Here is a 16,382-nt window from a genome sequence, read left to right as displayed (position 1 = left end):
AAGTCACTAACCCATCAGATGATAGAAGTGGGACATCACAGGGGATGCAATCTGATAGGAGGAGATCAAGGCTTTGATGTGTTCTTTACTGTTATTGGTTGGCGGTGTGCTCTGGTACCACAGTGATTGGGCGTAACCCAGACACATGCACTGATGCACGTGGACCATTGTGTTCATGGCAGATACAGACAGAGAGCCTGCCTCAGCAGCCCCCTGCTGGGCTTCAAGTTCCTCACATTCCAGTTCTGTATCAGCTGGGCCTTCTAAACTGGGTTGGGACAATATATCTGCAAAGTCCTGGATGAGAAAACCAGATAAACCCAACACCATCATTCTTTGTAAAATGGATTAAGATAAAAGAAATCAAAAATGCTAATTTAGGATGGAACAATTGGAATTTGCTCCGAATCCTACAACAACTCAAACCAATAAACTGTCAACAACTGGCTTTTGACTGTGTGGTGATTTAAATAGTCACCATGGGAACATTAAACTTGAAAAGTCACATAAAACATTGAGTTGTCTGAACCCTAAAAACCTTTTTATTGCTCTAAATAAATATATGATTAGTTAAAAGATGATAATGAAACCTTTAATAAAACAGTTTCTGTTACTATGGAGAGGATGGAAATAAAAACGTTACTGTGTGAAAGAGAAGACAATCCCTTTTTCTGAAAAAGAAAAGAAAAACTAAGGATGCCTACATTTCTAAACATTTCTCCCAACCAGTTTGAGAATTACAGAAAAAAAACTTCAATTGTCTCTTGGAAGTTAGATGTAGTCCCGCATCACCTGGATTAGCCGGTGGGAAGACACAGCTCATCTAAATAAAGGCTTTTAATGTTTGCCTAAAACACCACCAGGATGGCAGTCTGCTACTTCAACTGCCGTGAAACTGTACAGATTTTATATATTGGGAAAAACTAGGAATCCAGATGTTGTAGTTTTCATAAATAGAGTCAAGGTTTTACAAATCACAAACTGGTTTGAAAAGATGAGAAATATTGTTGCATTTTATTATCTAGGCATGAGATCTTGTTACATATGAGACTGCAAATATATAATAATATGTAAATATCACACCAAAACAGGAAGAGAGCTTCTAATACAGGACTGAGAGATACTTGGTACTGTAATTCTGCTGCCTTGAGTAAAATATGTGAACAACACCCAGCTATAAATTCACAAAATTCTAACCTATGGAAAGAAAAATGCAGAAAGCATTAGGGTTAAACATAACATTTACCCTTACTAGTTAAGGGTTGAAATAAACCAACCAGTGAAGGCCAGTAGTTGTTTCAGAGCTGTGAGCTTTTACCTTGTTGAACTGAGGGAACTGGCACCTGAAATCCTTCTCCTCCTGCTCGTCCTCGGTCAGGCCCGACCCGTGTAGACGGCTGCGGTAGAGAGAGGCCTCAGTCTGCTCTTGTTCCCGTCTCTGCTTGTCCTGGTTATCCCACTCATTCACCACAGCCTGAGGAGCATCATGCAGTTTTACATGCCTGCTGAAAACACAGCTGGACCTCTACTGACTGAAGAGAGGCTGGACAGAAACAGAGGAGATTCTGACCTGAGAGATGTGTCTGAAGAGGCTGCATGCCTCCTCACTGAGCTCTCCTGTTGACAAGGTGTAACACTGCACATACAGCAGAGCATTTAGTAATAGGGTGGAGGGCTGGGCAATCACACTATCTTGATCCTGCTGGGGTAGAAGTTTCACAAGGCTGTGAAGGACATCCATACATGTCATGGAGCACAGAAATTCTGCTCGAGCCAGGTCGGACGGGAGACCAGGGGACACAGAGGGGAAGGACAATAAGCAGGACACAAACTTGGGCAGACCTGGCACGGGAGTCAAAGAGGCAGCCACCTGGGAGGCCACCAGCCTCATGCCATGCCGCAGCTGGAGAAGGCCGGTCCTGACAGGGCCAACCAGATCGGGGAACAGGGGGTAGTCCTCCATGAGCTTCTGGCAAAATTGCTGCTGGGAGTTCTGCCATACCGTCTCCTCTTTCAGGAGACCCTTGATCGCTGACTTGGACCTGAATGATGAGGGGTCCTGGAGGGCCTTCAGCAGCTGAGACAACAGTTCTTCAACAACTGACATGTGGCCAATAGTGCTAAGGTAATGCTGCAGGTCCTGGAAGAGCCGACCATACTGAGGCTCCTGAGGGCGAAAGGCTTGCTTCCTTGAGAGCTCTGCTATCTGCTCCTTCACCTGCTGCATGCGGATCCACATATACCTGCAAAGATAGGTCACAAATTACATTGTGATATGATGTAATATTTATTTGGCTGTTAAAAGTGACCTCAATAGCTAATACTGTTATTTTCAATGCAAGAGGAAGTAAAAAAGAAATAACCCAAACATGGTTTAGCCAGAAAAGATTCAAAGCATTTCACTTTTCCCACTTTTTTGTTAAACAATTTCAAAATGGATTTAATTCATTTTCACTCAAAACTGTACATTTAACATCCCATATTATTAACGTAAAAGGTTTTTTTTAATATGATTTTAGCTGAAATCTTAATAACACTAACAAATTGAATGTTAAGAATTCACAGCCTTTGCCTGAATTCAAGTCTTCTTGAATATGAAGCATCAAGCTTGGTACACCTATCTGTGGGCAGTTTTGGGCCACTCCTTTTTGCAGAATCTCTCCCACTCCACCAACTTGGATTGAAAACGTCGGAGATCAGATATTTCCAGATCTGTCCAGAAATGTTCAATCAGTTTAAAGTATGTGCTCTGGCAGGGCCACTCCTCCAGGATGTCTCTGAGCATTGCTGCATACATCTTTCCCCCCATTCTGACTAGTCTCCCAGTTCCTGCTGCTGAAAAAAATTCCCACAGGATGATGCTGCCAGCACCATGCTTCACTGTATGCCACATGCCAAAGAGTTAACCTATGTCTCAGACCAGAGAATTTTATTTCTCATTATCGGAGTCTTTCAGGTGTCTTTTGGCAAACTGCAGCTGCCATGCACCATTTAAATTTATTTTGTATCAAACATTATACACAGGAACACCCACCCTCCCCACATCATTCTAAATTTGTACGAGAGTGGAAACATATAGATGCAACAAACTTTAGAGCTTAAGCCAAGTATTGTGATACGACAGTATATGGGAGCAGCAATATGAACACTTTATGTTACCATAAACCGAAAGTGAGTATTGTAGCCTAAATTGGGATAAAATTCAGAATAATAAAAAAATAAAAATAAAAACAAAGGAAGGGTTTACTCCCCCTCCTGGTTGATCTCATTAACCACTCCACCACCACTCTGGCCTGACCCGATAAAGAGTTGTTGGAGTAACTCCAAAAATAGCACACAGGGGGTTGGGAGGGAGAGCCTCCCCGGAGATTTTAGAATAAGCATCAAAAATTTGACACCAGAAGGTAGACAGAACAGGGCAGGACCAAAACATGTGGATATGGTCTGCTGGGCGGCCTTTACATCGCGGGCAAGAGGGATCTACATCAGGATAGATTTCCGCCGTGAGGCGAGTTCTTAAAACCTCCTTCAGCTGAATGAGTTGCACATCAAGAGAGGCTCTCCACAGCACATCGCTTATTGCCTGAGCCAGATTCGCCTCCCACCATCTTCTAATATCATCTAGTGGGGAAGGGTTAGTAAAATTTATTAGGGTGTACAATGTAGCAATTAATCTTTTACCTATTGGGCGCAGAGCAAAAATATTATCCCCTATATTGTCGTTTGGGCAATTAGGAAAGGAACTAAAATTTTTCTGGACAAAACTTTGGACTTGTAGGTATCTGAAACAGCTTGACTTTGGGAGATCAAAAAGTTTGCTTAGTTTAGGGAAAGAAAACAGGTTGCGCACAAACTTAATTCTTTTCTTATCCCACATTCAGAAAGTACTATCTAAAGAGACAGGGGGGAAATTATGATTCCCCAAATAGGGGAGTAGATTGAGGTAATGTTTAATCAGAAGTGCTTTCTAAATTGCTCCCAAATTTTAATAGTTTCACCCACTATTGGATCCAATGGCTGTTTAGCCAGAGGAGCTTTAGCACAGACCAGAGACCCCAGGTGAGCATGGCTAAGGGCATACTCCATTGGTACCCACTAGACCAGCTGATGTATTTCCTCAAAATGGACCCAATGGAGTATTTTTTTGTATGTTATAAGCCCAATAGTAATTAGAGCTGCAAGTATTGCAATGAGCGGCCTTTGCAGCTCAGCGCCGCTCGGCCTATGTAGCGACCGCAAGAGCCTGGCATCACCTACTCCACGCCACCGATAATCCCAGCGCTCAGTTCCGGGCGTCACCACTAGGCGGCAGTGTGAGCAGGCTTTCATACAATCTTCGGTCAAGCCAAGCTCTGCTCTGGCGAGAAGCATTCAAATCTTGGCCGTAATCTGACCTTCCTGATGAAAGCTGCACTCACTTCTTTGTTAGTGGGTGGAGCTAAAGTGTCATCAATTGACTGCACCAACATGTTCACCATTTGTCCACAATGATGCATACCAAATTTGAGGTGGATCCAAAGATGTATGACGGAGATAGAGCACTGAAAGTGTCCTGTGGGTGCCGTTAATCCAAATTTCAATGTAATCCAATAGAGCTGTTTGGAGGTTGACAAAGATCAACCATATTCAGTTTGGAGTAAATCGGATCATGCATGTGTAATTTAGAGCCAAATGTAAGGCCATGGCGTGGCCTCAGACTTCGCCACGCCGCCACGGCCACATCCTCCCTCCAAACTAGTCAGTACTGGAGACTATCTTAGACCATCATATTATCTGTGACTGGGGACAGTTTTTTGTTGATTAGGTGAAGCTACTCAAATATGGACCACACTAAGAGAAGCATTACACTTCCTGTTCTCAGGGGGGCGGGGCTTCGATGATGTCAGCATTTGACCATTGAATATTGTTCAGGGCCTCATATGGATCAATACCAGACGGTTTCATGTCTCTATGACTTTCCTTGTTGGTACTGTAACAGATTCGTTTTTAATGGCGAGAAGTGAGATTTTGAGGCTTGGCCACACCCACATACTTTCATGTAGCAAAAGCCTTTTGATAACCTTTGATCCCCAATGCTTTAAGACTACAGTCATTGATTTTGAAGTCTCTAAGTCGTAAGCTGTAGGAGGAGTTCCCTCAGACTCGACGTGTGTAGACAAGAGAAAATGGCGGGTTTGATCCAAAATGGCCGACTTCCTGTGGGGTTTGGACAATGGGTCCAGAAGACTTTTTTGTAGGTCCTGAGAAGTTACATACGTGTACCAAATTTCATAAACCTAGGACAAAGCATGCATTGGGGCTGGTTGTATTAGTGTTTCTACAGGGCGCTGTGGAGCAATTAGGTCACGCCCACTAATTATTTCACTGGATATCTTTAGGGGGGTTGGACTAATATCAATCCTATGGTCGGATGAAAAATGTGGAAATCAGAGGAAAAAAAGCAAAAGGCCATGGCGTGACGCTGGACTTCATCAGGCAGCCACAACCTCCAGCCAATCCTCTTAGTACTGGAAACCAACTCAGACCATTTTGTTATGTCACTGGGGACAGTTTCATGTTGATTAGGTGACGGGGGGATCAAATACGGATCTTCCACAGTAAAACATGACACTTCCTGCTCTCAGGGGGCGGGATTCAGACAATGTCAGGATTTGACTATTGAATATTGCTTGGGGCCAGATCTGGATCAATACCAGAAGGTTTAGTGTCTCTGTGACTTTCCTTGTAGGAGCTACAACAATTTTGAAAACTTTAGATCCCCCATTCCTTCTGAGCAAAGCGACCAAATTTCAAGCTGTTCGATCAAAATCTGTAGGAGGAATTCGATCAAATACAAAGGCTATACACAGCAAAAATGGGATCAAAATCAAAACTTCAATCCAAGATAGCCAACTTCCTGTTTGTTGTAGGATGTGGGTGCAAAAGAGTTTTAGGTAGGTGTCGGGGAGTTCTATAAGTGTACCAAATTTCATAAGTCTACGACAAAGTAAGGTCAATGCGGAAGCTGTTTTGAAAAGTTTGTGGGAAAAGTTTGAGCCATTTTTATTGCGTCTTTGGCAAAAACCCCAAAATACGTAATTTTACACCAGGACTGATGCGTGTGCACATTTTGCTGACTTTTTGAATATGTTAAACCCTCAAAAAAGGCAATTCATTTGACGGATGAATAATATTAAACTTCGCTGCTCGGGCCTAATAAAGAAAGCTGGGGAGCCTGGGAAGTCTGGCCATGTTTTTTTTCCTTTGAAGAGCAGCTTTGTTTATTTTATGAGAGCCGCCTTTCCAGATGAAAGAAGTTACAAGTTTATCAAGCTGTTTGAAGGATTTCTTAAAGATAGGAATGTTTTGGAAAAGGTATAGGAACTTGGGCAACACATTCATTTTAACCAGACTCACGCTGCCTGCCACAGATAAAAACACCTATCCAGATCTTGTCTACTCTTTTCCAGCATAACTCCATAATTTTTTGTAAAGAGCGATTGTAAGCTGTGTGTCATCTCCAACCCAAGATATTTAAAGGAGGTTTTGGCTATTTCGAATGAAAACAGATTTTGAGGAAATGTAAGATTGTCTTGTCTCAACGGCAATATTATGCTTTTGCCAATATTGACTTTATAACCTGAAATCCCTCCAAACTGATCTAAACAATCAATGTGAGGAATGGAGGAAAGAGGGTCGGATCCATAAAGCAGAAGATCATCTGCATACAGAGAAAATTCTGATGTAGGCCCCACCTCTCTATTCCACAACAATCCACAGACTGTGGATAAATAGCCACATATAATAATATAATGCCCTGCTAGGTCAGAGATCTCTTCCTCCAACTGGAAGGGAATGTCCCTGTCTATCAGGATCGCTGCACCTCTAGCTTTTGCCCTAAATTTGGAATGGAAGAAGCAACCCACCCAACCCCTCTTGAGTAGCCTGGTCTGGCCCTGATTCAGGTGAGTTTCCTGAAGGAAAGCGTCTGGTGATCTGAAAAGGTAAATAAATGTGGAATGATACTAAAAAAAAAAAAAAAAAAAGACCCTGAAAGCATTAAACCTAAATCCTACAGAAAGACCCAATTCTTCTGAACTCTGTTATAAATTTAAGTGTGTATGACTTAAATAGTAATCAGATACAGCATATAAAATTATGAAATGCAGAAATATACCTATAGTCCCATTGAAGCCATTAGGGCTTTTGAGAGGAGCAAAATTCGAACAAAGTAAAGCCGAACAAGCAAGAACACAAACATATCAAATCAGGTACTTAGAGAAAAGCACCAAAACGGCCAGCTAATAGCTATTTATGTAATGAATATGGGGCAAGCCATTCTAAGGCAAAGAGAAGCCCGAGGCGGGTCATGGCTCACCGGGATTCAGTCACGAGAGTCACATCAAGGCGGCAGGAGAGGAAGAGGACGAGAAAGGACGAAGGCAAAAGTTTATGTCCGCCAAAAAGGATTTTGCATCTTCAGGGGTAAGGAAGGCCAACCTTTGCCTGGCTTGGGCTGTGATCTGGAGCCCGGCAGGGAAGAACATCCTGTACGGGAAGCCGGCGCTCTTAAACTAGGATTTGACCTCGGAGAACGGTGCCCTCTTTTTGGAGACCTCAGGACTGTAGTCCGGGAAGATGTGGATCTCTGCCGCATGGTAGGTGAGGTGACCCGCCTCCCGTGCAAGTTTGAGGATTAGCTCTTTGCTCTGGAAATGAAAACTCTAAACTCTAATTTTATAAATATGTGGAGTCTGAGCATCTAGAGAGGAAAAACAACTGACTTCAATGAATCGATTCCTGATATCCACCCCACTGTACACAATGTAACCATTCAGACTGTCCAGACACTCTTTAAAACGAAGGTTACGTATGTAACTATGGTTCTATGAATCCCGGATGACTGCCAGCGATTCTCTGTCACTCAGAATCCTTGCTTCTGTGAGAAGATTCTGTAGGAACAGAGCCTCAGATGACGTAGGCATATATAGCCTCTGTGGTCATACGGTGTGTCACGGGTGTGACTCTGTTGGTATAATTACTCGAAGTGCACATGCACGAAGGGAACATTCAGTGCTTTTAGCACCGCCCTCTGGCGGTCAGCAAGGATGAAATAGAACTACATTATGAGCTTGAATCTTTGGCCACAGCAATAGAGTGGCTGCAGATGAAACAGTGTGTCCTGTCTGGTCCCATTCCCTCCATGAATAAAAAGCTTTAGTCGTCTTTTCAGTTTCACCTGTGGTTGAAGGATTTAACTGATGCTACTGGAATTGGTTTTGTTTCTCATTTTGATTCATTTTGGACCAGACAAGATTCAACCTTTTGTTGGGTGTGTGTAGGACACAACACAGGTAAGCTCTAACTGGCAGGACACCGCTGAACTGTTCTGGATGTTAAAGTAAAATTACCAAAGGAGGAATCCTGTCAATTTCTACATGGTCAGATCACAAAGGCAGTTTGTTTTTCTGAGCAGTTTGTTTAGTAAGAGTTGTTAGCTTTTTATATAGGTGAGGGGAAATCTAGTGCTTAACATGTTTTACTTTCTGATGTTGAACCAAACCTATATGTAACAGTGGTTTCATTGGGTTCTGTTCAGGAGGGCGTGCAGTAACCTGTGAAATTACTCTTGCCGGCACTTGCCATGGTTTAGGAGCATTTGATCCACTGGTAAACAGACTCGGTCATCTTTGGTCTAAGGTTTCCTTTTACCAGGACACCCTGGTAAAGTGTCCCAATCAAAGCTGACTGTCTCAATGCATTTGTCAATCTGCCAATTAATATGACACACAATAATCAACAAAATCCTGAAATACTTCAGCTCCTCTAATACAGTTTACAGGAACCGGTTCGGTTTTCTGTGGTCTGGAGAAAAATTATTGCTCCTCCTGAACCTGATCTTTCTCCATTAGCTGATCTCTATTTTCCTCCACCATAGCAGTGACGCCAAGCAGAAAGAGAATCCCCCAAAGTTAAGTGTTTCATATCTTATTCTGACCTGATTCGAGGATGCTGGAAGCCATCAGTGGTGCTGCTTTCCTTCAGCTCCTGTCCAGTCTTTAGCTCAGACAACAAGCTGCGAGCTTTCCATTCATCCTGCAGCAGACCCAGCTGGAACAGGCCACAAGGAAAATGCTTGACTTAAGTTGTGATGAGACATTATTCACTTTCTTTACCTATCACTTAAAAATCACTACTTTTTCACACATTTTCACTGCAGTTTCCACAGGACTGTTTTTTTTTGTTTTGTTTTGTTTGTGAATAGACTGAACCCTGAGGAGGCGGTCAGAACAAAGAACCACATTGTTAAATTGATATGTTGTACACAGAAGAAAATATCACAAAAATATCTTTGGCTTTTAGACAAACCTCCTGCTGAGCATAGTTAAGTTTATAGGCCCTCTTCACAGCTGGGTCAAAAATGGTGTGTGGTGTCCACACTCGGACCTGCAGGAGGCCCATATTGACCCAGAAAACTCCACATTGGGCCGGCGAGTTTCCACCTTGAACTTTGCTCTGGACAAACTGCTGGAGACAGGCTGTGCAGGCTCCCATTATGCCTTCAGGCAGCAGGTTTGGAGGCATGAAGTTCCTCAGGACTGTCTGGATCTCCTGAGCAGCAATGAGAGGGTCTGAGTCTTCCACCAGGCTCTCACAGCTCTCCATGTAGCCCTCCTGCAGGTTGGGAGGCAGCAGGTCGCCCATGCTCTGAAGCTGCCGACGCAGAACCGCACCCTGCAGCCTAAGATTGGTGCCCCTGAGAAGACACGGTTACCGTCAGAGTCAGGAAATAAAATTCCAGATGAGGACCTTTAAATGTTGTGCTATACCTGAAATCCACTATTGCAGGGAAGGCCATGTTCTCCCACAGCACAGAAGAAACAACCTCCAGCTGATGGATCCTCTCCTTCCACTCCCCAAGGCTGACATGAGATAAGGAGAGGAGGGCCTCCGTCTGAGGTTCCCATCGATCAGTGGTCACACTACTGTTCAGCACTCCCAGCATGCAGTGGGACCACACTGCTTTACTCAGCAAAGCAGGGCCCTGAAAGCCAAATCACCCACATTTCAACAACCAGCTGGAAATCTGATTTACCAAGTCAGCAATTTTGGTGAGATTGACAGAACCGTGTTTTCTGCTCCAGGATGCAGCTTTAAACCCAGCGGGGTCTCTGGACTCACAGGGTCCCATCTGAGCCAACGGTTAGGATCTGAGGTCACACTGCAGGTCCAAAGGGCAGTCAGGGCCTCCGAGAGCAGTTCACACCACACCAAGGACAGCTTCTCAGGCAGCTACAGACAAGTACCAGGGATTAAATAATTCTCTGATTAGTGTAGGAACAACCATTTAGACGACTACATGGAACTTATCTAAAACTTAGATCGTTTTATATTTTCTGCAACAAGAGATTACAAAGAAAATAAGGACAAACATGTTTTTCACTGTTGGGGTTTGAGGAAACTAAAAAAACTTTACAAAGAGGTAATTATGCTGTAGTTGAGCTAAGCACTAGTTCTGTTTTTTTGCTTTTTTCCCCCCAACTTTGGCTTTGTAGTTTGGGATGAGCAACAAGCACAACATAGTGAAGCGGAAGTCTGTTCACCCCTGTCCTTAGATGTGCAGATTCACGCTTAATGATAAAGACCACCACAAATCATGTCCCATCTACCTTGGAACTTTCCATGCCAGAAAAGCATTGACGGAGCTGAACCCATGTGCATTTTGTTGCCAGCTTCGGTGGTCACAGTTTGAACGGTGGGTCAAATTGCAGAAAATGCTGGGAAGGGCTGCAGTGTCACAACAAGACCCCCAGCTCTCCAAGTCCGACAAGGATGGCTTTTCAGTTGAAGTCCCCGCTTCCAGCTGGGCAGACCATATAGAAATTTGTGGACAGGTTAGCCAAGATGGAGCAGAATGCTGCTCCTTCTCAGTATCACCTAGAACCTCATGGTAACGATGATGATGTGCTGGACATCGGCATAGAAGGTCATGCTCCATATGAGGAGGATGACGACAACATTTCAGTGGGTCAGTGTACGGCTGCTGCTTTTCCAGTGGGCCAGGAGAAACCTTCATTCCCCTCGTTTGCTGGTGTTGTGCCATAAAGTAATGGTCTGCCCAAGGACAATCAGAGGTGCCTACTGTCTAGTAGCTGCAATCTCTCCTATGTCACTCTATATGCATGCCTGTTTTTAACCTTACATTTTTTTATTTATTAAACTCTACTCTATTTATTTATCCTAATGCAAATTGGCCAAATTTGAACCTGCTACTGTTGCAATGAACCATCTTTGACAGACCATAAACACCAGCGAGTAGCTGAAAAGTTGGAAGTCGAGTGGCCCACTATGCCTCCTGCTCAGATTGTGCTGAGGTTCACTGGGTTTTTTCTTCCACCCACGGTTAAAAACCGCCAGCCTATGTTCCCTGATTTCGTCAAGGGGGTGATGTCCTGGAACAAACCACTGTCCATGTGTGTTACAGTGCCTTGCTACGAAAAGATGTGGGTCTGGAAGGGGCCGGCAAAGTTGGATTAGTCAATCTTCTGCTCATGGAGCTGTCCCTGGCAGCTTACCTGGTGCCATCATACAATCATGGCGTGAGTGGCCCTACGACCCCTTTCATCTAAACAGTGCAGATTTTCCACATTCCAGCTGGAGAAAACCTATTGCTCTCAAGCAACCAGTGTTCATATTTGGCTACCATGCTGCGAACCTATCAAGCTATGTGCCTCTCCAAGTTCAGATACCATCAGAGAGCCCTCTGGTCCCTCTCTTAAATGAGATCAGGATCACTGCAGATTATATCCTCTGCACATCCCGCTGTGCAGCGCTCTCACTTAGGAGAGGAATGGCTTTGACTGTGGTTGTGCAGAGACATCTATGGCTAAAAATTTATCATGTCCCAGATAGGAGCAGGACCTTCTATTTGGACGAACCGGTGTCCACTGAAGTGCATTTTGGACAATCCCTATATGCCATTCAAGCAAAGTTTGAACACAGGATAGAGCAAACTGAAGAATGTTGCTGCATAATTTCCAGACGTGACGTGAATTCCAGACCCAACGTTAGCGCACGCAAGCCGATGACCACACCACCACCACCCCCAAAGGGAGCACAGTTGCCAATTTAGAAGCATGCTTCCCACCATTCAGCTCGGAGCAAAGGCCCTCCTCCTTCCAAATGTATTTGACATCTCAGAGGAAGAAAGTTCAGTCCTCCTAGCAATGGGACTGATAAAAGAGAGGCTTTAAAACAGAGAGACCTGAATGAATCCAAGCACAAATTGCCAATGCACACACTGGTTGCACTTTCAGCCCCAGGTTTCAGTGTGTTAAATGCTGCTCAGGAAACCACAAAGAATGTTCAGAATGGTTGTGTGATCTGTTTCAAATGTTTCGTTGAAGAGTGCAATTTCTTTGCAAAAAATCTAAATCAAAACAGTCAAATGAGGCTGCACCTCTCCAGCAAAAGACAACTCCAGTGTCTGGAGTGCTAATGCTCCAGAGTAACTGTGTTGAAAGGTGTATTTTAGCATAGAAGGGGTCATCCACTTGTCATCATACATCATTTGCCTAAAGGCGTGAGAAGAGATGTCTTCAGTCAGGCCCTGCGGTGGTGTGATATTCCATACCTGATGTGCTGTACCAATACTCTCCTCCAAGGAACAGTAGTTATATGCATTGTGATAAGAATTCTGGTTTAGTGTGACAATGATAAACCCTCAGACGAGATCTCCAAACCCAAGTTATGTCACTGTTGTAATAAAGGTTCTTATTGGATAATGGATCATACAAGCTTGGACCGATCGAATTCTTCCTGTCTGATAGAGCTGATTCTTTAAACTGAGGAAGAACTAATGTGTTTTAACATCTCACAGATCATTTACTAACCTGAGACCTGGAGAATCTGAAAGCCAAGTGGCCACTTCAAACTTCTTTAGAGTTGAATAATATTGGTAAAGAGTGGAATAAGTCCTAAAAAAGGCCATTACAATCAAGAAATACTTTTCCCACCAGGAGGATCTGTGCTGAACGAGATGTTCTGTGAACGTCCAGTGGAATGTTTCATACAGCACCGCTACAGCAGACTCATCTTCTTTCCTTCTGAACAAACAAACTTTGAGCTTTAGTGGATCTTCTTCTCAGAATAAACTGGACAGTCTTATCCCCAAAAAGCTTTGGTCAATCATCATCCTGTCATCTTCCTTTAAGATTCCCACAAATTTTCTATTTCAAAATGTTTTTGCTTTCCAAACTCATATCCCAAGAGCTTTATTACAGTTTTTGTAACATTCTGATTTACCAGTGTTGTAAAGGGCTTTTCTAAGCTTTCATGCATCTAAGTAATCTAAGATCAGCTCAATCTTTTAAAATACATTGTGCGAAAAACAATCTGGACAAGATTACTTAAAAGTACAGATTTTTTAAATCCCAGTTTATGCTCTTCAATGCCTCTGTTAAGTAAAAATTTAAAAAAACACATTCTTAAATTTCTTTGGTACTAAACTGGATCCAGTTCAAGAACTACAGGTCCAGTCTAAAACCCCGAAGTTCTGTCCTTCTTCCAGACTGAAAACACAGTTGGGGGCAGTATATAGAGTATATATACAGTACAGACCAAACATTTGGACACACCTTCTCATTCAAAGAGTTGTCTTTATTTTCATGACTATGAATTTTGTAGTTTCACACTGATTGCATCAAAACTATGAATTAACACATGTGGAATTATATACTGAAAAAGAAAGTGTGAAACAACTGAAAATAGGTCTTATATTCTAGGTTCTTCAAAGTAGCCACCTTTTGCTTTGATTACTCCTACGCGCACTCTTGGCATTCTGTTGATGAGCTTCAAGCTACCACCTGAAATGGTTTTCACTTCACCGGTGTGCCCTGTCAGGTTTAATAAGTGGGATTTCAAGCCTTATAAATGGGGTTGGGACCATCAGTTGTGTTGTGCAGGAGGTGGATACAGTACACAGCTGATAGTCCTACTGAATAGACTGTTAGAATTTGTATTATGGCAAGAAAAAAGCAGCTAAGTAAAGAAAAAGGAGTGGCCATCATTAATTTAAGAAATGAAGGTCAGTCAGTCCGAACAATTGGGAAAACTTTGAAAGTGTCCCCGAGTGCAGTCGCAAAAACCATCAAGCGCTACAAAGAAACTGGCTCATATGAGGACCGCCCCAGGAAAGGAAGACCAAAAGTCACTTCTGCTGCGGACGATAAGTTCATCCGAGTCACCAGCCTCAGAAATCGCAGGTTAACAGCAGCTCAGATTAGAGAACAGGTCAATGCCACACAGAGTTCTAGCAGCAGACACATCTCTAGAACAACTGTTAAGATGAGACTGTGTGAATCAGGCCTTCATGGTAAAATAGCTGCTAGGAAACCACTGGTGAGGACAGGCAACAAGCAGAAGAGGCTTGTTTGGGTTAAAGAACACAAGGAATGGACATTAGACCAGTGGAAATCTGTGCTTTGGTCTGATGAGTCCAAGTTTGAGATCTTTGGTTCCAACCACCGTGTCTTTGTGCGGCGCAGAAGAGGTAAACGGATGGACTCTGCATCCCTGGTTCCCACCATGAAGCATGGAGGAGGAGGTGTGATGGTGTGGGGGTGCTTTGCTGGTGACACTGTTGGGGATTTATCCAAAATTGAAGGCATACTGAACCAGCATGGCAACCACAGCTTCTTGCAGCGGCATGCTATTCCATCCGGTTTGCGTTTAGTTGGACCATCATTTATTTTTCAACAGGACAATGACCCCTAACACACCTCCAGGCTGTTTAAGGGTTATTTGACCAAAAAGGCGAGTGATGGGGTGCTGCGCCAGATGACCTGGCCTCCACAGTCACCGGACCTGAACCCAATCGAGATGGTTTGGGTTGAGCTGGACCGCAGAGTGAAGGCAAAAGGGCCAATAAGTGCTAAGCATCTCTGGGAACTCCTTCAAGACTGTTGGAATACCATTTCAGGTGACTACCTCTTGAAGCTCTTCAACAGAATGACAAGAGTTCACGTAGCAGTTATCAAAGCAAAAGGTGGCTACTTTGAAGAACCTAGAATATAAGACATACAGGGGTTGGACACTGAAACTGAAACACCTGTCATTTTAGTGTGGGAGGTTTCATGGCTAAATCGGACCAGCCTGGTAGCCAGTCTTCATTGATTGCACATTGCACCAGTAAGAGCAGAGTGTGAAGGTTCAATTAGCAGGGTAAGAGCACAGTTTTGCTCAAAATATTGAAATGCACACAACATTATGGGTGACATACCAGAGTTCAAAAGAGGACAAATTGTTGGTGCATGTCTTGCTGGCGCATCTGTGACCAAGACAGCAAGTCTTTGTGATGTATCAAGAGCCACGGTATCCAGGGTAATGTCAGCATACCACCAAGAAGGACGAACCACATCTAACAGGATTAACTGTGGACGCAAGGGGAAGCTGTCTGAAAGGGATGTTCGGGTGCTAACCCGGATTGTATCCAAAAAACATAAAACCATGGCTGCCCACATCACGGCAGAATTAAATGTGCACCTCAACTCTCCTGTGTCCACCAGAACTGTCCATCAGGATCTCCACAAGGTCAACATACATGGCCGGGCTGCTATAGCCAAACCTTTGGTCACTCATGCCAATGCCAAACATCGGTTTCAATGGTGCAAGGAGCGCAAATCTTGGGCTGTGGACAATGTGAAACATGTATTGTTCTCTGATGAGTCCACCTTTACTGTTTTCCCCACATCCGGGAGAGTTACAGTGTGGAGAAGCCCCAAAGAAACGTACCACCCAGACTGTTGCATGCCCAGAGTGAAGCATGGGGGTGGATCAGTGATGGTCTGGGCTGCCATATCATGGCATTCGATTGGCCCAATACATGTGCTGGATGGGCGCGTCACTGCCAAGGACTACCGAACCATTCTTGAGGACCATGTGCATTCAATGGTTCAAACATTGTATCCTGAAGGCGGTGCCATGTATCAGGATGACAATGCACCAATACACACAGCAAGACTGGTGAAAGATTGGTTTGATGAACATGAAAGTGAAGTTGAACATCTCTCATGGCCTGCACAGTCACCAGATCTAAATATTATTGAGCCACTTTGGGGTGTTTTGGAGGAGCGAGTCAGGAAACATTTTCCTCCACCAGTATCACGTAGTGACCTGGCCACTATCCTGCAAGAAGAATGGCTTAAAATCCCTCTGACCACTGTGCAGGACTTGTATATGTCATTCCCAAGACGGATTGACGCTGTATTGGCCGTAAAAGGAGGCCCTACACCATACTAATAAATTATTGTGGTCTAAAACCAGGTGTTTCAGTTTCATTGTCCAACCCCTGTATTTTCATTTCAGTTGTTTCACACTTTTTTGTTCAGTATATAATTCCAGAT

General features: G+C 43.7%; 1 protein-coding gene across 1 annotated transcript in view; it reads right to left on the bottom strand.

Moving 5' to 3' along the window:
• The window catches only part of mdn1 (midasin AAA ATPase 1), a 96,477-nt gene that overhangs the window by 38,126 nt on the left and 41,969 nt on the right, over positions 1-16,382 (bottom strand). The window contains exons 59-65 of the mRNA XM_047388658.1: positions 10,108-10,272; positions 9,810-10,024; positions 9,349-9,736; positions 8,978-9,090; positions 1,571-2,243; positions 1,319-1,474; positions 12-297 (exon numbers count right to left, since the gene is read on the bottom strand). Of these exons, the coding sequence (XP_047244614.1) occupies positions 12-297; positions 1,319-1,474; positions 1,571-2,243; positions 8,978-9,090; positions 9,349-9,736; positions 9,810-10,024; positions 10,108-10,272 (1,996 nt within the window). The remainder of the gene's footprint in view (positions 1-11; positions 298-1,318; positions 1,475-1,570; positions 2,244-8,977; positions 9,091-9,348; positions 9,737-9,809; positions 10,025-10,107; positions 10,273-16,382) is intronic.

This window comes from Girardinichthys multiradiatus, chromosome 15 (genome assembly GCF_021462225.1).
Source record: "Girardinichthys multiradiatus isolate DD_20200921_A chromosome 15, DD_fGirMul_XY1, whole genome shotgun sequence".
Lineage (NCBI taxonomy): Eukaryota > Metazoa > Chordata > Actinopteri > Cyprinodontiformes > Goodeidae > Girardinichthys > Girardinichthys multiradiatus.
This window is presented reverse-complemented; position numbering and strand designations above follow the sequence as displayed.